This window comes from Ostrea edulis, chromosome 5 (assembly GCF_947568905.1).
Source record: "Ostrea edulis chromosome 5, xbOstEdul1.1, whole genome shotgun sequence".
In the NCBI taxonomy this organism is placed as follows: Eukaryota; Metazoa; Mollusca; class Bivalvia; order Ostreida; family Ostreidae; genus Ostrea; species Ostrea edulis.
The window spans coordinates 39,065,347-39,090,123 of NC_079168.1; the positions used below are offsets into that span (position 1 = coordinate 39,065,347).

Sequence of the window (24,777 nt, forward strand, 5' to 3'; positions counted from 1 at the left end):
TTATTCCTATTTTGGTATAACACTGATGTTGTCCATTTACTAAATTTTGTATACACCCGATTTGTACTAAAATGTTTCCCCATATGCTGCATCTATACCTGTATACACTCAAGGATCAAAAGTATTTCTGCACTGCTAAGTCTATACAATGCACTTAATAATACAAATTTTAAAGCATTGATAGAACTATTTCTACCTCAGCCATCACCATAAAAATTTCACAAATCATGCATAGTCACTTAGATTTAAATCTTGGGGTTTTTTTTTGGTGTGTGTCCCCCCCCCCCCCCCCTCCCTCCCTCCTATATGTGTTACAGTTTTTAATACTCACTAGGATAATCATGTTGTAAGAACTTTATTTGAAATTAATCTTACACATTTCATATCAATGAGCATGCATTTTAGAATTCATAAATCATCCCACAAAAAACGTATAAGAAATAACAATAAACATTTGTCATGAATCTTGAGTATATTCTGCACATATTCTGAAAATTTCATAATGATAACACTAATTTTCAAATGTTGGTAGTAAAGTGTTTAAAATCCGAAAGTCGTAATGAAATGAATATATAGTGAAAATTAGCAGTGTCGAAGAAATAGTTTTGACCCTTGAGTGTAGTTTGTCGTTAACATGTTGTAATCTTTTCTGATATTAATTCTTTCTTTATGATTATGTCCTCTGCACCCAAAATTGGAATAAACTCATCTTGTGCACCAACCTAATATGACAACAGACAGAATAAACTCTTGTTCAGATTATCTAAACTTAGTATAAATATTCTATATATCAAGTTTATAACATTGAGACTGAGTCTTTAAGGGATGAATATGACTGAAGTTATATGTTGTGATGGACTTTTAGTTAGAAGGAATTTCCACCAAGCAATGTTACGGTACTCAATACATACTGAAATAGATATGACATATGTGTTAAGTAAATATATTCATATATGTATGTGTTAAACGATAACAAATACCCAATAAGTGCCTTGAGTAATAATTGCTAAATATATAATATTGCGTAGTACGCCTTCAGCAACACATCATGAGCTCAGCATCTGACATAGGATGCAAAGAGTTTCGTAATCTTCGCCATTTAAAAGCCAGTTGAAACAAGTTTATTGAACAGGGTCAAGTTTTTGAATAGGTAACAAAGTGCTCCGTATTTTCAGACACAATAATTCTCTGGTGGATGCATATTTCATCTTCAACTTCACGAAGTGCACAATTCATGCTGCAGATTCTTAACGTTGGATTTAATTGTAAACATGAACACATGTCAATATAGCAATCACAAAATAGTCATCTTTTGACCAAATAGTGGGTTGGGTTGTTGTTGTTTTTTCTGTCTGGAAACTCAATACTTTTTCGAATGCATGTACTGTAAAATTGTACTTCTTATTCTTTGTTTTCATTTCGTCTACCTATTTTAAATCTATTCAAAAATGGCTAAAACGGGACTATTTAATCACTTGTCAGCCTTGTTTTATACGAAATCTCGTTTTATTTTTTGGTATTTAAGTAAAATGAAGTCAATTTACCGAATGGAAGGTCACATGTTCTCATGATTTCGATACAAGGCTATATAGCCCAATTCCAACTTCTGGACATCATAGGATGCAATTTACAAGTCCCTCATTTATTAGGAATTTTAGAATTCAAAATAATACATATATCAACCCACGTCTTGCATCCATTGTTGTTTTTTGTTTGTATTTCTTTGAAGTGTAGGTGTACTGGATATATATCATATTGGATATTGTCAACTTGGAAATCATTCCCTATTTCTCAGTTTTGACATTTTCATTGACAATCAACGCATTTAGAGGTGTCTTTTCAAAAAAGGTTGGTGGCCGTGAAAACGGCCGTTTGTTTGTTTGTTTGCTTCAAGCAGACTTTTTACTTGCTGGCGGGTTTCTGGGTCTTCTTGGGCAGGAGCACGGCCTGGATGTTGGGCAGGACACCACCCTGGGCGATGGTCACGCCGGACAGAAGTTTGTTCAACTCCTCGTCGTTGCGGATGGCCAGCTGCAGGTGACGGGGAATGATTCTGGTCTTCTTGTTGTCACGGGCAGCGTTGCCTGCCAATTCCAAGACTTCGGCGGCCAAGTACTCTAGAACGGCGGCCAGGTACACGGGGGCGCCGGCTCCCACTCTCTCGGCGTAGTTACCCTTCCTCAGCAGACGGTGGATACGACCCACGGGAAACTGAAGTCCCGCACGGGAAGATCGGCTCTTTGCCTTTCCCTTCACTTTTCCTCCTTTACCACGTCCTGACATCTTTTTTTTTTATAGGTTGTAAGCTGAACAAAGCAAAGCAACGAATAACTCAAGCCATCACAACATTTACCCTTTTAAACGCGCCGTCTTCCTTGGTCATGAGATCGCCCTTTTACCCAGAAGGTGCTCTGACCACCATAGAGCTACCCAGGCCGATAGATCTGTCCGCGGTCCATATAGCCAATACACTGCAATACACTACATTATTGTGCATCTTCAGTCTTTTCATTATTCTATGTCATACCAATGCTGAAATAAATTGATTCTATGTGTAGTGCATGTAAACAGATCGAGATCAACTCAATGAGGAGTTTTAGCTACCAACAGTAAACTTCTTCTGTAATCAACTGATCAGTTCCACCATTTAAGCTGGGAACACAAAATGTAGAGAAAACCCAGGGAAACTAATAACAATTCATACACGAACAAAAACCAAAAAACCCACTTTTATATACAGGGAGCTATAATAGGATCACGATACTTAGATATTAAGCATATTTATTGTTTATAAGACGATATGACGATAATTAATTATATTGCGCATATTTTATCTGCCTTTTAACTGGCTTTATCTCTCCATTTACATTCATTATTTGTCTGGAGGTTTATATACAACTGTTTGTCCGTAGGCTGAAATATATAGTGACCGACTATCCTAGTATATACACAATTACATCAAGTACATTACTTATACCTAAAAATTATTGTGGAGCTACAGCTATTCTTTTTATTAACCGCCTTTTCGTGTTTGACTTGTATGGATCGCCAAATTAACATAAACTCAAATAATTGAAAATATCTTCATTTAGTTGAAAATATCATCAATTCATTTGATGCGCACAACAATTTCAATAAAGATCTCTTCAAATTTTAAATGACATCTTCAATTCTGAATTCTTGCGCGCATTAATTGAATTGATGATAGCATAAATTCTTCAGCTGAATTGGCGCACACTTTAAAATTGAATCAATGACCTCTTCGAATGAATTATCAATGATATCAACATTTCAATTCATGCGTGCTACAATTCAATAGAAGAGAGCAATAATTGATACAATGCGCGCATTATAATTGATGAGAGCAACAATTGATTTAATGCGCGCATTAATTAATTCAATTAAAGAGAGATTGAAGATATTTTCTATTATTTGAGTTTATGTTAATTTGGCGATCCATAGACTTCGTCAATATTGATACAAACCTCTTACACGCGGCGATGTTGATTTGCCTATGTAAACTAATATGAATTTTTTTTTTCAGTTCAATTTTTTTTTTACAAGAAACTTGTAGATTCGTTTATCATACATTTTAATTGTTACTTATTATCTTGCATGACATATTGTTAATATTTTAGGAGAAGGACTTGTAAGTTGTTAGAACTTCTTCCCAATCCGTTTGATTTGATCAATAGGATATGTTCAAAACAAAACAAACAATACCTGACCAAATTAAATTGTGCCCATGAGAGTACGTCAGTTTATAGTAATTAAATACATTTTTAAAAATCTGCTTCTCAATACAGCTTATAATATGCACTATTTATTTCCTCAATCATAGTAACACACACGCACGTGTTGGATACTTTGTGATCTCTATATTTCGATGACAATGTACTAAGTGGCAGGGGACAGTATTGTTTTTGTTCTTAAACAAGTGGGTAGGGGGTATACATCAAATTCAGGTCATGATAGGCTTATAAAAACTTAAAATTTCAATTTATTTCAAAATTTGTGTTTCATGTTGGTGTGGGTAATAAAATAACTTGGACACAAGCTGATGTTCGGGCAAAACCCATGCTCTTAGTTCTTTCATAGACGTCTATGGTCCTCTCCATCAGAGTACGCAAACACTGTGTACGTCCATCACTTTCGTATTTCCACCCATCTAATGTCATTTCTTTCAGGAAGCACTCGACTACAAATAACATTTTTCCTAAAAATATTCTACACATTTTTACACATGTTCTATCATCTTAATTATGGAGGATGTCCATTTTTTAAGAATGTTGAACGGGCCTATACTTCGAAACTATCCCAGGATAAATTTAAAAAAAAAAAAAAAAAAGCTATTACGCCTGCGCTAACCTTCCTCCTTCTGCACCCAATATGGCGGAAAGTTTGACAGTATAACACTGAGTGTTTGTCGCAGGAATTATTTATCTTAATAATTGATGAGTCCCCCTCCCCTACTGAACAGACATTTTTAGACAAATGGATAACGAAAGCACTTTTAACATAGACACTCTACATTTCCCTCGATAACAATAGCCTTCTATCTTTGGGGGAACAGTGTTCGAGAGGAATTCGTGATTCTCGGTGAGAGGCATTTTATGCGTTTGTCAGGAGTATAGTAAGAATATGGATATTTAGATAAAGAATTTGTCCAAGTTTCACGGACAGTTTGCTGACTTTCTAAAGTAAATATACACGAGAAGTGCCGTTCAAAAACCTTCAACAACAACCTATTAACTTCAATTAACATAAGAAGACCTGCTTTGAGGTAAGGTTTTCAATTTCTACATACAACTTTAGTAAGTTCCAGATCCGCATGTCATGGAGTATATCTTATAATAATCCTAACCACTGCTAACACATCCATCGGACATCCATCCATCCATCCATTCACCCACCCAGATCCAGCACAATCTCTTGATTTAGCCATATATAGCTTTATAAAGCATTTTGAAATAGCTTGATTTACCTAATTTGAATCTTTTATCAAATTAGGTTCTAAAAGCATAAAAATCAAATTCCACAGAGTGAACATATTTCATCCTTGAAGTCCATACAACACATTGTAAACCAAAAATAATTCTTCAACTATGTCTCTTACGAAGAATTTTGATTGTTTAGGATTATTAAGTTGTTAAGCAACAGTTATCCAATCTTCAGAATAGAATAAAAGTCTATGAGAATAATGGATTTGCAGTCAGGTTACACATTGTAAAGACATCATACTTTTCCAGGTTTCAAAACACACAGGGTAGTGGACAGTTAACAACACAAAAGAAATTCTCTTTTCATGAAAAATCTTAAAATTTGTTATGAACTCTAATTAGAATAGTGTTGTGTTTAGTTCTAAGTATGAACATACTAACAAATTATCATGTAACTTATTGGCTATGCCACTGCACTTAAGAAATTCAATCTAAACTACCTTAATATCAAGCTATTTCTAATAAAGCTCATTCAAGACATTGTGCTGGACCTGCCTAATGTGAATAAGGGAGGAATACCACCCCTTATATGAAATTAAATATTTCTCATATTAATTAATATAAAATATTTCTAATGATGCAATAACATGCACTATTAAAGTTACAATTCTGCACCTTGGCTTCTTTCTGGCAGGGAAAAACCTACCAAAAAACGACCAATTTACCTAAGTTTTCTACTACATTCTGAAGAACAAATAAATGCAGAGCAAGAAGGCCTGGTTTGGGTTTCTGTATTTCCAATGAACATTAAAGATATAATGTATATTTTAATTTCTGCCAGAATATAGAACATACTACTTAACGTCTTGCAATTTATAATTCCAAATACATTACCTTTTTATTAACACTAACTTTCACTTTATTTCAAGACTTGCCTTCTGTTGTCATTTGCTACTCGGATGACCAATAAGGCCTGTAGGTATCTATTTAGGTCACCCAAGTTTACTCAGGTGACCTATTGCAATTGGTTGTCCGACGTCCGTCGTCGTGAGTTAACGATTGAACATTTTTAACTTCTTGATAACTACCTGTCCAATTCGTTTCATATTTGGCATGAAGCATCTTTGGGACAAGGGGGACATAAATTGTAAATTTCAGATTTCCGGCACCCCTGGGGCAAAAACTTCCCAAAATTGACCAATTTTCAAATTTCTTCTTCTCAAAAAACACACACATGTAAGAAAAAGTATATGCATAGTGATGTAGAGCAGGAAGGCCTCTTACTTACTTACTTACTTACTTACTTAGGCCTGTCGTTCCGTGAGGAACATAGGCCATTGACAACAGTCCTCCAACAAACATGATTCTGGGCTGCTTTTGCAGTATCGTGCCAGGTCATGTCCTGCGCTTTTAGTTCTGCCTCGATGGAAGTCACGCCTCCAGGTGTTTCTTGGATGTCCCCTCTTTCTCTTACCCTGCAGGTTCCAGGTCAGGTCAGGTCAGGGCCTGGTGTGTGGTGCTGGAAGGTGACTTCCTTAGGGTGTGTCCAATCCAGCCCCACTTCCTCCTTCCGATTTGTATGTCTCAAGGTTCCTGCCCTGCTCTCTTCCATAGTTCTTCATTTGTGATCTTTTCAGGTCATCGGATGTTGAAGATGCACCTGAGACAGGTGTTGTAAACTGTCTGGATCTTCTGCAGAGTTTTTTTGGTCGTTCTCCATGTCTCTGCTCTATTTCTCCATGTCTCTGCTCCATACAGTAAGACGGACTTAACATTGGAGTTGAGGATCCGCAGTTTGGTAGTTATGCGGATGTTCTCTGAGGCCCATATGTTCTTTAGCATGGTAAACGCTGCTCGTGCCTTGCTGATTCTTGACTTTATGTCACGGTCTGTACCACCTTGTCTGTCCATCACACTCCCCAGGTAGATGAAATACTCAACTTCTTTGATGGGCTCACCACCAACTGTGACTGGTAATAGGAAGGCCTCTACCAAAACTGTAAATTTCATTATCCCCGGGGTAGGGGTTCTGACCCCAGAGGGAGGCCAAACTTGATATATAATGTTTATGTGTAAAACACTTAAATAACATCTTCTTTAGTGCTGTTGATATTAAATTGAAACTAAATAGATATTTAGAAAGAACAGGTAGTCCTTTAACAAAATAGTAAATTTGATGATACTAGGGGTAGGGGTTTTGGTATCTGGATGGGGCCAAATTCCAGAGAACATGACCCTGGACAAACACACGGACAAGCATCATGTAACATAATCTAATGACGCGTATAAAAATGGTATGGGACATGTTAAGAGATTATATTAGAAGATGCAAAATCTACTGGGGCATTTCCTTCCTCAGTTTTATATGAGCTCCAAATTATTATAAACTCAGATAATTGAAGATATCTTCAATAATTTATTTGATGCATGCATCAATTCAATTACTGCTCTCATGAATTCCATTTCTTTAACTATTGGATTTTTCCATTGAAACATATTAATGCATATATAATATATTAATGCATATATTATATCAAATATCGTTGTGTAATACCAATGGAATGTTACATTTCACATTCACCACCCATTCAAACACAGTCACACATAAATAGTTCTACATGCATACAGTCTTAGAAGTTTTAGTTATATTGAATAAAGCTCCTGATAGTAAATCTCCATATTTCAAGTCTTACAGTGTAAAAATATTTATACCTGTATATATATATACATAAATAAAATAATTCAATTTTACATTATTGTGGTTCAAAAATGTTTCTTCAGTTCATTGATTTTCAAAGTCGGACAATTATAATGATGTATGTGCCTTTCAATGCAGTATTTTGTTCATAAATGAGAAATTAATCCACATAAGGTTGGGTTGCTATTTTTACATAAGCGCTTGAGAAATATACTGCTTAGCATATGATGTAATAAAGTTTTCTATTTCTACGTTCTATTATATTAATAGCATTGATAACAACTCTATTACAGGTTGTTCTGTAAAATATGCAAACTAAAGTCTCTCCAAAGTGGAGTTATTTTATCACACATGACAAAAATTGCAAAATAGTTTCTACCTTACTATTGAAAAAATTGCAGTTGTCAGTGGTTTTGATATTGATTTTTTAAAGATAATAATTAATTAACAGGGAGTAATAGATGAAGTATTCTATACTGTAGCCACCACACTGAAGAATGAGATGTAGTTTTAAAACAAACTTTGAAAATATTTTTCACACCTATATAATTTATTCCATGGGGTTAACTCCCCTTTCCATTTGGAAATTAAAGTGAGAAGTACCTCATTACTATTTAAACAACCAGTTATAAATAGATTTTGTGCATTTTTCATTCAGCAGAATAGTTTCAAAATAGAAGGCAGATATGAAAAATAGTCCTTTACAGCATTAGTTCTATCTTTAGTATAGAGATATATTTTAAATATTTAGAAATAGCACATGCTATACTATTATATTTCATTACACATACATTTGGAATATTGAATGTTTGCTGAAAAACACTTCTAGATAAAAAAAAAAAAAAAAAAATACAGTCATCTGATAAAAAATCACCAATCTTCTTGACACCTTTTAAAAAATGCAATGTTTTCATTGATTTTTATATTTCTGTTATATCATACTGGAATATTGCAGAAGTTGTTTTTTGCATGCTTTGCACATTCAATTTTTTTTCCATAACAGATAGCCATGAGGTAAAAACTTCACACTAAAACTATAATTATTGGGTATTAGAAAAATTAAGATGTAAGCATCTCGAAAGTCAAAAAGTTTATTTCTAACATCACTACCATTGGTGATTAAAATATGTCTAACCATGAACTACAACTTAATTCTTATTAGCTTTTTCATTCATTAGCATTTCAATGAGTTGTTGAAGTGTTCTATATTCTTTTAACCCCCCCCCCCATGTGCAGTTTTGGGTTTATACAGCAGCTCTCTTTACCTTGTCACATTTTGACTTCCAAATGAATTCAAATATATCTGTGCACAGGGTACAATTTCTTCATGTTGTGGTGTAGAAAGAGAGATAAATAAATGATTTACTTTTGGTAAAATGAGGGGTTTTACAATGGATACCATTACCTGCCCAATAAGTGTAAGAATCTGTTGGTTCCATTGTTGAATAAGAGACATAATTTTTAGGTCACCTGAATTCATTCAGGTGACCTATTGCTATCTGTTTTTGTCCGTCGTCGTTCGTCGTGCGTTAACATTTGAACATTTTCAGCTTCTTCTCTGAAACCCCTGAACCAATTTCAACCAATTTTGGCATACAGCATCTGTGGGTGAAGGGGAACAAAAATTGTGAAATTCGTGGTCCCTGCCCCCCTGGGGCCTGAGGGGTGGGGCAAAAACCATCAAAATGAGTGTAATTTTAAAAAATCTTCTATACTCCTGGACATCAAGAAGCCAAACTGTGGGCATAATTATAATGAGCATTGAGCCCTCTACCAAAATTGTGAAATTCATGGCCCCTGGGGCAGGGGTTCTTGTGTTAGGGTGGGGCTCTATTGGTCATATAGTGAAAATGGCAAAAACCATTAAAATGAGTGTAATTTTAAAAAATCTTCTTCTTTACTCCTGGACATCAAGAAGCCAAACTGTGGGCATAATTATAATGAGCATTGAGCCCTCTACCAAAATTGTGAAATTCATGGCCCCTGGGGCAGGGGTTCTTGTGTTAGGGTGGGGCTCTATTGGTCATATAGTGAAAATGTAGAAATTCTTTGAAAATCTTCTCTGTCTCTGGGTATTAAGTAGACAAACTAATAGCATGGTAATGATGAGCAAGGATGCCTCTTTATACCCCCCGCAACAAGTTGTGGGGGGGTATACTGGAATCGAGTTGTCCGTCCGTCCGTCTGTAGACGCAATGGTTTCCGGGCTCTAAAGCATTATCCTTTCCACCTACCGTCACCATATCATATATATGGACTACCCATGGGATGAAGATGGGATAAAGATGTTCCCTATCGATTTTGGGGTCAAAAGGTCAAAGGTCAAGCACACTGGACATCGAAGTAGCAATATGGTTTCCGGGCTCTAAAGTGTTATCCTTTCCACCTACACTCACCATATCATACATATGGACTACCCATAGGATGAAGATGTTCCCTATCGATTTTAGGGTCAAAAGGTCAAAGGTCATGCACACTGGACATTGAAGTAGCAATATGGTTTCCGGGCTCTAAAGCGTTATCCTTTCCACCTACAGTCACCATATCATACATATGGACTACCCATGGGATGAAGATGTTCCCTATCGACTTTGGGGTCAAAAGGTCAAAGGTCATGCGCACTGGACATCGAAGTAGCAACACTCAGAAAAGAGGTAGTTTATACCTATTACCAACACCCTTTGGGAGATTGGGGTAAGCAGGGGGTATTCTTAGTGAGCATTGCTCACAGTACCTCTTGTTAAAAATTGTGAAATTCATGGCCCCTGGATCAGGGGTTCTGGTGCTAGGGTGGGGCTCTATAAGTCATGTAGTGAAAATGCATTATTTCTTTGACAATCTTCTTCTCTGTCCTTGGGTATTAAGTAGACAAACCAATAGCATGATTATGATGAGCAAGGATGCCTCTTTCAAAATTGTGAAATTTATGGCCCCTGGGTCAGAGGTTCTGGTATTAGGGTGGGGCCCTATTGATGATATAGTGAAAATGCATTTTATTTCTTTGAAAATCTTCTCCTCTGCTGCTGGGTATTAAGTAGACAAACTAATAGTATGATAATGATGATCAAGGATGCTTCTTTCAAAACTGAAATTTATGGCTCCTGGGTCAGGGGTTCTGGTGCAAAGGCAGGGCTGACCACATAGCTATTCAATGTTTCTTCCATCCAAAAGTAAAATTCTTATATTTAAACACAAACCTAATTCAAACATTGGAAGGTTGTTACATGATACTCAGGTGACCTATAAGGCCCCTGGGCCTCTTGTTGGTAATTAAAAACACTATTGTAATTCATGTCTATGAGTTTTTCAAATTCTATAGAGAATTGAATCCCAAGTAAAGAGAAGGTTGTTGATCCCCAGTCTAGCTTCCATCTTGATTGATGAAAAATTTGACTTGAATTTTTTTTTGACAAATCCAAACAATTTTTAGTTCACCTGAGCCAAAGGTTCAAGTTACCTTTTCTTATCAAAATTTGTCTGCCAGTGGTGGTGGTGGCGCTGCCAGCATTGTTGTAAACTTTTCAAATTTTCATCTTCTTCTCCACAACCATTGCGCCAATTTCAACCAAACTTGGCACAGAGCATCCTTGGGTGAAGGGCTTTCAAGTTTGTTGAAATGAAGGGCCATGCCCTCTTCAAAGGGGAGATAATCACAGAAATGGAAAAATAATGTAGGGTCATTTAAAAATCTTCTTCTCAAGAACCACTGGGCCAGAGGAGCTGAAATTTACATGAAACCTCCCTGACATAATGCAGATTCAAGTTTATTCAAATCATGGGTAGGTTGGGACCACAATAGGGGATCATAGTTTAACATGGGAATAAATAGGGAAAATCTTCTAAAAAAAAAACAACGGGCCAGAAGAACTTCAGATTTACATGAAAGCTTCCTGACATAGTGCAGATTTCAAGTATGTTAAAATAAGCCCCCACCCCCCCCCCCCTCCCCCAGGTATGATGGGGCCACAATAGGGGATCAAAAAAATCTTTGTTTCAAGAACCACTGGACTAGGACTAGGAAAGTACAAATTTACATGAAACCTGATGTAGTGCAGATTCAAGTTTGTTAAAATCATGGCCCTGGGGTACAATGGGCCCCACAATAGGGGATAAAAGTTTTACATGCAAATATATAGGGAAAATCATTAAAAATCTTTTAAAGAATCACTGGACCATTAAAGGTTACATTTACATGTACATGAAAGCTTCCTGACATAGTGCAGATTCAAGTTTTTTCAAATCATGGCCCCTGGGGGTAGGATGGGGCCATAAGGGGGGATCAAAGTTTTACATACAAATATATAGGAAAAATCTTTAAAAATCTTCTTCTCAAGAACCATTGGGCCAAAGAAGTTCACATTTACATGAAAGCTTTCTGAGATAGTGTAGATTCAAGTTTGCAAAAACTATAGCCTCCAGGGGTAGGTTGGGACTACGGTTTTACAAGCAAATATATATGGAAAGTCTTCTAATGTGGACCAAGGTGACTCAGGTGAGCGATGTGGCCCATGGGCCTCTTGTTTCATATTCCCTTTTAGTTGCAGAACTGTAGATCTCTGAAAAAATATTTATGAGACAGCAACACAAGAATACATCGATACCAGGCCTCAACCGTGCACCGTAAATCGAAGGTTTTTATTATGTAGCTCTCTGTTCCGTCAAAATATTTTTTCAAAGAGCTACAGTTCGGCAGCTAATTCCTTTCATCACAGAAGATCAAGGGAGATATTGTGGACAGCTCATGTCTATTTACGTCTTCAGGGTTGACTTCTCGCACTTGCAATCGTCGAAAGAGGACCACTGAGTCAATTCTCTTTGGTCTTATTTACAGGCTTTGTTATATCGGCAACGGTTTTGACTTCCAATCTCGCCTCTGTGTCCCAATATGAACACACATGAACATGCAAAATCAGACCAGCTAAACTGTAAAATCTTGATTTAAAATCATTGCTTATACAGTGCCACGTGGTACCATGTTAATTATACATAACCCTGTAAGTATTACCTAATGTATATGTAAACTCACACGTTCTAATCTGTGCATATTTATGTTAGTTGTGCATATCACATTTCACCACTTTAGCTTAGATATAATTACCTTATAATAAAATTTCTTGACATTTTGTGTAATCTAGAAAATTTACACGGTTTCTCAAATTTGGGGAGGGGGATAACGCTTTGCTGTTTTACAGCCTAATACTAGTATATTATACTGTACTACACAAACATACTCTATACCATTCGACAGAGGAGTAAATGACAAAACTTTTGATATGTAGTATATATGCAATTTCTGTTATGAATGGGTCTGTCAGATGCAAGAAATGAGGATACGCGGAACGAAAAATGCAGACGTTTTTGACAATTTTAGAAATATCTCTTTCATTATTAAAAAAAAAAAAAACTTGCATGGTATTGGCATATAAAAGACACGATACAATCTACTGGATGAGGCTGCATGGTTTACAACCAACCTTGTTTGATTCCCTACATAAAGTCGACCATAAATGTACAAAATGTACTTCCTATTTTCCACCCAAAAAAGTTTGACTTTGTGACAGAAAATCCAAATATAAGCTATGCCAAACATATTTTATCAGACTACAACCATCATTTCCATAATCTAAACAAAAATTCCGCATCAAATCATAGAGGTTGTATTTTGTTCTACCTTAGGATGGGGTTACTCCCGTTTTAAGCCTCTTTTGAGAAATGACCACAGCACTGAATAGTGGGCGTAGACCCGAGATAGTACACCTGCCTTAATATTCATTGAAAACAACTTAATTTTAATAGGGGTGGTATAGTATAGACCCCTAATATCATTATTACAGACAAAATTACCTGTGGTTATACATATAAATTGAAATTAAAGAAATGCATTTTTTAACATCAACTTTCAATTATTTTTGAAACAGAAATTTAAATTCCATTTTCTAATTACATCAGAAAATGACCACCTACCGTAAAGAAGAGTTATTATTGAATTTTGTCGTTTATTCTTCTGGGCTGAGTTTTACTAAACATCATATCCTTAAACGTAGACGTAAATCTAGACTTGCGCGTAGATACGCTAATTTTGCGTTTTACTGACATCTTAAGAATACTGTACATGTCAATAAACTGTAATACATGTATGTAGATCCAGCCCCATTGAGATTCTATTGAGATTTGAATTTGATCCACGTTTACTTTTTCAATATTTTATATCATTCTGTAAAGCATTTCTATGTACTAGACAAAATTATTGCAAACTTCAAAGCACAGCCAATAAACCGAGGAAATCAGGAAAAAGATCGTTTGTGATTTTTCACTCGCAATTTCAATTTCTAACTCGCATTTAGCGAGTATTTCCCCTTAATTTCGTTGCCTGCGGTATCCCTACAGCCCCAAACTGAGGACGGAAAATGATAGTCCTAGGGATCCACTTCCTTGCCTGCATACTTCTTTAGTGGACTCTTCAAAGATTAATCTGTTATTAATATTCATTATCCCAAAACAAAATAACTCTTATTAATATATACGGGCCTAATACTGATAACCCTCAATTTTACGAAAATGTACGGAATATTTTATTGGAATATGACAATGAATATTTTATTCTATGTGGTGACTTTAACCTCACATTAAACCCTTCACTGGATACTTATAACTATTGTGGAATCAATAATCCCAAAGCACGTGCTAAAGTTCTAGAAATCATGGACGATCTACAACTTTTAGATTACTACAGAGTGCTAAATCCAGATAAAAAAGCTTATACATGGCGGAAAAAAAATCCCTTAAAACAAAGTCGCCTTGACTACTTTCTTGTATCTGATAGTTTGTCAAATTTGGTTGAAAACTGTACCATAAAGCCAGGATATAGATCTGATCATTCTGTTGTTATTCTTGAATTAAAATTTAATCCCTTTACAAGAGGGCGTGCCTTTGGAAATTTAATAACAATTTATTAACAGACAAAAAATATGTTATGAAGGTCAAAGAAACTATTCAATCTGTTACTAGCCAATATTTGGATAACATAGATAATATAAATTTTCAGTGCAAAAACGATATTAATGAAAGTTTATTTCTGGAGGTTTTAATGATGGAAATTAGGGGAATTACTATATCATACTCAGCATTTAAGAAAAGAGAAAAAGACATCAAAGAAAAGAAACTTTTAGATGAAATCGAAATTTTAGAGTCTGACTCTCCTATTGATTTTGATATTCTAGATGAGAAGAGAGCAGCTCTTGAAAACATTAGAAAAGAAAAGCTACAAGGTCACATGATAAGGTCTCGTGCACGTTGGATAGAGGAAGGGGAAAAACCTTCAAAATAATTTTGTAATTTAGAATCCCGAAATTATTTAAATAAAACTATCAAAAAAATTCAGTTGGATACTGGTACAATTTACAAACAGTCAGATATATTAGAAGGTGTCAAGAAATATTATGAAGCCTTATATACTAATAATGATTTTAACTTAATTAATGTCGACCTGGAAAGCATCATCTCAGATTACAATTCTCCTAAGTTAGATACACATGCAACCAAAAAACTGGAGGATGATATTGAAGAAGCAGAGGTTCTTAAAGTATTAGAAAATATGAAAAACAACAAATCCCCGGTAGCGATGGTTATACAACTGAATTCTTTAAATTTTTTTGGAATGACATTAAATATTATGTTGTTAGAGCTATTAATTGTATGTATCATAAGAGGGAACTTCCTATTTCGCAAAGACTAGGAATCATTTCATGCTTACCTAAAGGGGATAAACCAAGACAGTGTTTATACAATCTTCAAGAAGTATGTGTAATGAATACAATAGCATTATTACTGCAATTTCAAAATATTTAAAACGTCTGTCCATTGATAGACACTCAACCAAACAAAATGTTAATCCATGTATGCCTATATTTTTTGAACCAGTTTTATTACATGAAAGATGTTCTAATATTATTTACAATATTTTAAATGCAAAAGAAGATATCCCAACTTCTATGGGCAAGTGGAAAACTGAACTATCTTCATATGGAGTAGATGATATTTCAGTGCAAGATGTGTTTAAAATTTGTTTCAAAACATCTAGTGATTCTTCTGTTCAGTGGCTACAGTTTAGAATTTTACATAGAATTCTTCCTGTTGGTTATTATTTGAAAAACATTAGTTTTAAAACAGATGATCTCTGTAGATTTTGTACAAGTAATATTGAAACAATAACACATATTTTTACTTCGTGTAATAAGACCCAAACATTGTGGAGTGAGTTAAGTCTTCATATATATAGAAAAATTTCAGAAAGAATTGGTTTTAATGTGTCAAATATAATATTTGGTGAAATTCCACTGTCTTTAAATAATAAAGCTATAAACCTTATAATTCTATATGCTAAACAATACATATTTATCTGTTTAATGCAGAATAAAGAACCAAATCTTGTTGGATTACTATGTCACTTAAAGTTTAAATATCATGTAGAGAAATATGCTGCAATTCAAGCATTTAAAATACATAACTTTGATAAAATATGGATGAAGTGGGAAAATATTTTTGCAATTGATTAATTATTACTACATGTACTTATCATTATTTTTAGTACATGTATTATTGTTATTATTATTACTTTCACTATTGTACAGCAAGTAACCTAAACCACAGAGAGATGTATGCATGTATGAAAGGTATGTTTGTGTAAGTGTTTGATGTATTGTATGTAACCAAAAAAATAAATAAATTATAAAAAAAATATATATATATTCATTATCCCCTATATGATGTAACGTCAGAAACTTTCAGTTGACCTCAATTGCTTTCAAGTATGAAACTCGGTAATTAAAAATTTGTTTATTAATTGTTTGAAAAAAATTATCAATTTTGATTTCTTATGTTACTTTTTAGTATTCCGTCTGAAAATTCGTAGTACTTTTATGAACTTTCTTATTGGCCGTTAGCCTCTATGGCCTTATTGGCTGCTGGTTAGGGGCTGCTAGCTTCAACTTATACTAATCGTGTCCTAATGAATTCATAATTTGAGTTGGAGAAATATTTTATTATTGGCCTGATGTGTAGTTTATATAGATTTAGTTGTATTAATCTTAGTTTGTCAATTAAATTTGACAGGTTCTTTAAACTATTATTGATCGATTTCGTGATATACGATACACAAAGTCATTGGACCAGTAAAATCTCTTCAAATTGTTATATCTATTTTTCCTTCTTTTAGTAATTAAGTATCTTTATATTGCATAGAGTCTTCATACATGTACGTACATCTACATTCCATACATAATCTGCTATCATAAAACGTTTCAGATCTACATCAGAAGCGTCATGGTAATTAATAAAACTTATAGGGACCAAAACAGATAAATGACATTTTAGACATAAAAAATGATAATCATTTATGGTTCAGATACATTCTTACTCGTGTCACAAACATTAGAATTGCCCTATTCTTTTCGCCAAATTTCATCCAAAACAAATGATGTGATCCACTTATCTTGACCGAGAGAAACAAGACGCCCACGGGCCTTAACGGTCACCTGAGTATTGTAGTATATAAAGGAGAGAGGAGAAAATCTTTGGCTGGACCGGGAATCGAACCCGGGACCCCTGCATTACTAGTCAGGTGCTGAGCTAACCACTGAGCTATCCAGGCCGATATCCACGGCCCGTATAGCCCTAATTACTACATTATCATAGCCCATACATTACTCTTACAGGAAGCCTCATATTCGCATTTAAGCCTCAATATAGAGTTTTTTGTGTGCACATTTAACATCTTTTACAATACATACAATCCCTTGTCAATTACAGAACAAGGAAAATTGAAAGTTCGAAGCATATCAAATATACATGAGAGTAGAGAAGAGGATTTTCTAAGTTTTGATACATTTTCAATACATGGCCATATTGGCCTCGCCCTAGGGTATGACCCCCTGATCCTTGGGCCATGGATTTCACAATTCTGATAAAGGGCTTAATGGACATCATAAACATGCGGTTTTTCTCGTACATGTATGGGAGTAGACAAGAATTTTTTGTTGTTGTTTTCTCTTTCTTAAATGTCGTATGACCTTTTTAGCATATTTGGTCTTGCCCATGAGGCCCCAAGGGTGGTAAAGTAATCAATTTCACACCAAACATGGTAACAATTGGCCTTGTAGTTTTCAAGAAGTTAAAAATGATAATTGTTAATGGCGACTAACGAAGACCAATGACAATAGGTCACCTGGGCGACTCTGATGACCTAAACAATATAAGTCTTCTGATGGATTATTTTGCCGTGAAGAGTGTATAAAGATTATGTATTATATCAACAGGGAGTCAGTCATCAGTGGTTCCAAATTTTGTTAACATTTTTATAAATATTTAACATAATAATTCGAGACCGAGGAGGTTATCCTGCATCATGCACGAAAACAAAAACTTTATTTCTATTATACTACGACTCAGCCGATCGTTTCCCTATATAACTACAAATTAGGTCACTTCGTGATGTCATGGCAATGGTGACAAATTTCTGCCATCACTTGTCGGATATTATGTCGACTTGTCAAATCATTATGTTGATATGTCGGATAATAAGTTTCAAAAGTAACCGTTAAATACTTTCACGCCCAATATATGCTATTCATTTAACAACTTAATCATCTGACAAGTCGACACAATGTTTGGACAAGTCGACATAATCTGAAAAATTGACATAATGCTCTGACATGTCGATTTGTCATATCTTTCTGTAGACTTATCACATTATATTGACTTGTCAATTATTCATGTTCACTTATCAGATCGAATGCTGACTTGCCAGATATTTATGTTGACATGGGAGATCGAGATGTTTTATGTTGACATGCGAGATCGAGATTTTGACTTGTCAGATATTTATGTTGACATGCGAGATCGAGATGTTGACTTGTCAGATATTAAGAATAAGATGGAAAGATGTCAGGAAATGACATTAGCAAATCAGAATTAAAAAGGAATGAGAAATATAAACGAGGACCCCCCCCCCCCCCCCCCAAGTGGACATAATTATCTGACAAGTGTTGGCAGAAATATGTTACCATACATGGTAGCTTCCGAAAATGGTGTTTTTTGTTTTTTGTTTTTTTGTTTTTGTTTTACTGATGATGAAAAAACATGAGATTGCATGGTCTACTATTTTAAAAGATACCCGTGAGGTTCCGGATTAGAATAGGTCCTTAGTACCCCTTGGTAGTCGTAAGAGGCGACTTAATTTCTCTAGAGGGACGTTAAACAATTGTAAAACCAAAACCAAACCATATAAAGTATTCAGCTTGATGTCGACGGATTATATCAATACAGCCCCAATAAAGTGCTCTACACACATGGAAGAGGGTCAAGTTGTTTGTAAACAAGTGTATCGATCTCGGAAGGCAGATGATTTCTTTTATTGTTGAATGTCAGAAATTCTTCAGTCATTTATAAATTTGTTTGTAACATACATTGATTAATTTTCATGACAGTGAAATAAAATTATCAGTTATTGATTTTATTACTGTATTAACAAAACACGAGTAGAAGTGTTAAAAAATAGGTACACGTAGGATCACGAAAAGCTATAAATTAGGTTAACATTTAACAGCTCTGGCAATTCACAGAGTCTAATGGGGTCGAAAACAATGAACCGATATGGTCTCAACAAGTCAGTGTTACATTCTAAACCATATTTTTATTTTTCTGGTGGCGGTTTAATGAATGTCACTGTTCACATAATTTATTGATTAATCAGTTTATATTGGAGAATAGTGGACGCGGCATTTCTTGGATCTCTGAAATAACTCTGATAGAATAATATATACAGTTCACACTCAAACGTTGTCTTCAATACTTTTACATGCATATATTACTCCTTTCGAAGATTGTACATGCATATACATGTACTACTCTTTTATAGATTTAAAATTAAAAGGAGTTTGGTCTTTCCAAATATACGACAAATCACAAGAGTCGAGATTGTTCTTAATGCAGGAAATCCCATCATTGTATTTTGGTAATTACAAAAAAAAAAAAAAAAAAAAAAAAACGACAATCGAAAAGACAACAGAATTGGTCGGTAATTTGCGGTTTTTCGCCTGCCTTTTGATGTCTTTTTCGACTTTTCGTTTTGTCGTATTCTTGTTATTTCGGGACGAAAAGCCGCTACTGATCGTTTTGTCGTTTTTTCATTTTGTCATCTTTTCGCCTCGAAAGAACGGAAAGACGATACAATGTAAAATGACACACATCAGCCACCATAGTTTTGTGATGTTGACATATACTTCTGTTTATGTATGTCTGACATCTTTAACAAGAGCAACGCCAACGTGGCATAATACGCCCGTAAATTTTGCTCAAGGAAAACATATTTTAGTGGGATTCATATTTTAGTGAAGTTAGCACTGTCCTCTGTGAGCTAATTCATTATTATGCTTGTAGAAATGGATATCAATATATAAAGAGGGATAGCCTTAGAATGCACTACTTCATAAATATGCTAACGGTTCGGTTTGTATCCTGCCCACAAGGTTTTCCTAATAAGTGATACTACGACCTTGACCTTTGACCTCTGACCTTGAAAAACAATAGGCACCTTCCTCTCATCATGATGATCAAATATACCAAGTTATAATATCCTGGAGCTTACGGTTCGGTTTGTATCCTGCCCACAAGGTTTTCGTAATAAGTGATACTACAACCTTGACCTTTGACCTCTGACCTTGAAACACAATAGGCACCTTCCTCTCATCATGGTGATCAAATACACCAAGTTATAATATCCTGGAGCTTACGGTTCGGTTTGTATCCTGTCCACAAGGTTTTCCTAATAAGTGATACTACGACCTTGACCTTTGACTTCTGACCTTGAAAAACAATAGGCATCTTCCTCTCATCATGGTGATCAAATGTACGAAGTTGTAAAGTCCTAGGGCTTATGGTTCAGTCTGTATCCTGCCCACAAGGTTCGGACAGACAGACGGACAGACAGACGGACGACGCCATACCATAATACGTCCCGTCTTCGACGGGCGTATAAAAAGCCGGTAACTTACACATTTTCTTTGGTTATGAATTGAATTAAACTACATTAAGTAGATGTTAATACAGTTTTTCCTACTTTGAACCCATACTAACGTGAAGTCACGTGACGATAGAGCTACCTTAATGTAGGGGTTCTTTCGTACCACCGCTCTCTCTTGGATTGAAGGTCAGCATTTGTCAGTTTCCCACTTCCCATTCTGCTGTCAGATGTCATAGTGAAAGTATATGGGATGGTAATTATGGGAATTATTCAAATTAATTACCATCAGTGACATATGATTACACAGCCTTGATTAATTAAAGTAGGGACATTATACCATTCGATCATTGCACAAATATAAAACCCACATCTTCGTGATATCGTTTTTCCTTTAAGTAATTACGAAGTAACATTCTATCGGCAACAGTCTGCGTCACAGGCACCTATGTATATACATGTATTAGTATCTCACAAGTGGTCATCTCAAAAGCTTACAGATGGTATAAACTGACTACTGTAGAATCATTTAAATTCGTGGGGGCCAATTTTCGTGGATTGCTTAATTTTTACGGGTTCGTGGGGACGTAATTCCGTGGATTTATATATTTGTAAGAAAGATAACTCTGGAATGTCTTTATTCGTTGAGGATGTAAATTCGTGGGTGAGGGGTACCCACGAATTCCACGAAAATTTAGTCACCACGAATTCTAATGATTCCACAGGATGTGTATGACAAAATATATTTATGAAAGTTACGGGAAACACGTTCGTTTGTTTACAAAGTTGTGGGTGTGTCAATATCGAAGCTCATTTTGGTTGTTGTATTCGCGATTTACTAATGATAGGCCATAACTTTTTTTGTCTTTTGACATAGGCCTTTAATATTTGGTATGTAGATATACCATAAGACAGCGTGTCGCGTACCATTTTTGATGACCTTTGACCTTGATCTTATGTAAAGGTCAAACGATAGATTTTTTTTGTTCCGGAGCATAACTTTTTTGTCTTTTGACACATTCCTTTGAAATTTGGTATGGTGGGTATACCATGATAAGATAGTGTATGTCATTTTTTTTTTATTACTTTTGACCTTGACCTTTTCCACTTGAAAGATGGTCCCTAAAATGTTTTTAAAAAACTATGGAAAATGGAAGGGCAGACCTCAGATTTAGTGTGCTATTTGTTTGCTCGAACAGTAATTGGTTGGTGAATACTAAATTATGTCAATTTGGTTTAAATTTTACTGCAATGCTTTCTCTCTCTCTCTCGTAACAAAAAAGAAAGCAAGAATTGTATTTCAGATTTCGGTAGTGTCTAAGCTTTGCTGGTTAAGTTAAACCGCTGGCCAGTGACCTTGGCGGTATGCCTATCAACTTTGTCCGAATCCTCCATTGATTGATGAAAACAAGAAGAGGTGAATCTTTAAAGCAAGCGAAATCATTGATGTAAATTCTAGAATAGAAAACCCATTCGATCCAAGCATATAAAGTACATATATATTGATATGAGATTGATTATGAACACCGGGTTATTGAAGTAAGAAGTAATGCAGATGTGCCTAATCACTGTGCAAAGGAGAGTCGCTAGAATATAGTGATAGTACATGTACTATAATCCTCTCGGTTGCAGTGATTGTACATGTACTATAATCCTCTCGGTTGCAGTGATTGATAGTGCAGGTTCTATAATCCTCTCGGTTGCAGTGATAGTACATGTACTATAATCCTCTCGGTTGCAGTGATAGTACATGTACTATAATCCTCTCGGTTCCAGTGATAGTACATGTACTATACCCTTCTCAGAAAGACGAGTCTTTAGCCCTTTGGGTTTCTCGAAATTACGTTTGCAACGGAGGATAATATATATATATGCCATCTACAAGATTTCAGCACTTGAGCGCTTTATAGATTAGAATCGCGGCGTGGAAACGTCACACGACCACAGGTGCATTAGACAGGTAAGAGGCAACTGTTCATAGCGTGCAACATAATGTATAATACAGCTTAATTATCATTTCTGTTGTTTGATACTTAGATATTATCATTGTTTTATTGTGTGATAGATAGTTATTTTAAAATGTTCATTACGAAATAGAACAGAACAACAAAACAGGACTTGTTATCAATCGAGTTGGTCTTATAAATCTCATACACAGCCTCTTTCAGTACTCAATTATTTTATACAAGTAGATCAATCTGTATTCAGAATTTATATTGCTAAACTATTTTCTAATTGGTTTTTGTTTCCATGGTATCACATATAAGCGTGGGTATGGTTGAAAATCAAATTCGTATGTACGCCATGTCTTAAGGTTTTTAACATATCTTGATTCTAAAATTTTGAATTCATGAATTTTTGTTGACGTTTACAAACAGAAGATAATTTTAATCGTACATAGGTGTTCTAATCTGGGGAAGGAGGTGAAAAATTAAAACGAGAGAGAGAGAGAGAGAGAGAGAGAGAGAGAGAGAGAGTCATTACCGAACCTTCAATTAAAAATGGAGAAATACATGTAGATGAGTGGGCACGCCTTATATTGTTCGTCGGAAGAAATTACTGCTAGCTGCATTGTACAATGAGGACTAATGGTCTCACTTTATATATATATATATATATATATATATATATATATATATATATATATATATATATATATATATATATATACAGAGAGAAAGAAAGAGAGAGAGAGAAAGAATATTACATGCTAAAATCCGTAGCTTATGTCATATCAGCCCGAGGGTTGATATGACATGTATTTTAGTATGCAATATTCTATTTATCACATACTGCACCTTTTTATACTTATTAATAAATCTTGTATACATACAGTATATTATTTTTGAGGGGGGGGGGGGTAATCTGATATGTGGGTTCGAGGGCTGACTTTACATTTAGGTACCACAGGGGCTAAGCCCGTTTTGGGCCCGAACTCTGTGATACCATATTTATGGTATCACAGAGTTCGGGCCCAAAACGGGCTTAGCCCCTGTGTTAGGTACTATTCTTTTTATCACATGCGGGTTAATTTATTGCATTTTAAAGATAGATCAAGGAATATTTGATACATTATCTACATTGATACATTTATTTACTATGGTAAAAACTTTGATACACTGATTAATACGAGCGAATACGTAATTTCCGGCTTGATATGCATTTTTGCACGCCGGTTCGATATATGATATAGGTTTTCTGACCAGTCGTTGATATCGGCTATTGTGACGTCACCCGTATCACGCAGTGCAGAATCAACATAATCATTACCAAGTATATAAAGAATGAGATTTGCGCTACATTTTCCAGAGCATATTTGGAGAGAGAGAGAGAGAGAACAAACGATGATACTACCCGTCAGCCTTATCCCCCTCTGCTTCCCCTATTTGAAATTGATTACGAAACTCTAGGTTTGAATACAATTTTTTTTAAAAACATATTACATGTAGATGTATCATCTCATAACAAAATTGTTTGCATCAAATGAAATTCATGTACAATGTATATATATAAAAAGGGAAAAAACGTCAGTTGACATTTCTAAGTAAAAAAAAAATATACCTCTTTCATAACATTTGTACACATATACAGGTTGCTAATGTTGAAAAGCTTCATATGGCATGCGTGATAAACTCAAATTCTTTATATCTAGGCGCATCGCATCCACATGTTTACAATGGTTATTGTCAGAGTATACATGATGCTGACGTAAGCGGTAATAATAGCAATGAATGATGACGGTAAGCAATAGTGTTTTATACCTGTGACAATAGTGGCATTGAGAATGGAAATGGGATACTGTTATTTGAAGTAAATTTAAAAGGATCGTAAAAGATGCACACTGCATTTGAAATATTTTATAAAGCACAAAGATTGCAATGACGTAACTGCCCTAAGTGAAGAAATACTTGATATAAAGCACAGAGAAATTAACTATTATATAAAGCACAGAGAAATTAACTATTATATAAAGCACAGAGAAATTAACTATTATATGAAATACTTGATATAAAGCACAGAGAAATTAACTATTATATGAAATACTTTATATAAAGCACAGAGAAATTAACTATTATATAAAGCACAGAGAAATTAACTATTATATGAAATACTTTATATAAAGC

The 24,777-nt window shown here is 35.0% G+C and overlaps 1 protein-coding gene across 1 annotated transcript; it reads right to left on the minus strand.

The window, feature by feature from the left end:
- Positions 1–338: 338 nt before the first annotated feature.
- LOC130054897 (histone H2A) lies at positions 339–2,717 on the minus strand. The gene has a single exon (XM_056165976.1). It carries the CDS (start codon positions 2,281–2,283, stop codon positions 1,903–1,905), a length of 381 nt encoding a protein of 126 aa, XP_056021951.1. The 5' UTR covers positions 2,284–2,717; the 3' UTR covers positions 339–1,902.
- Between the last annotated feature and the right edge of the window lie 22,060 nt (positions 2,718–24,777).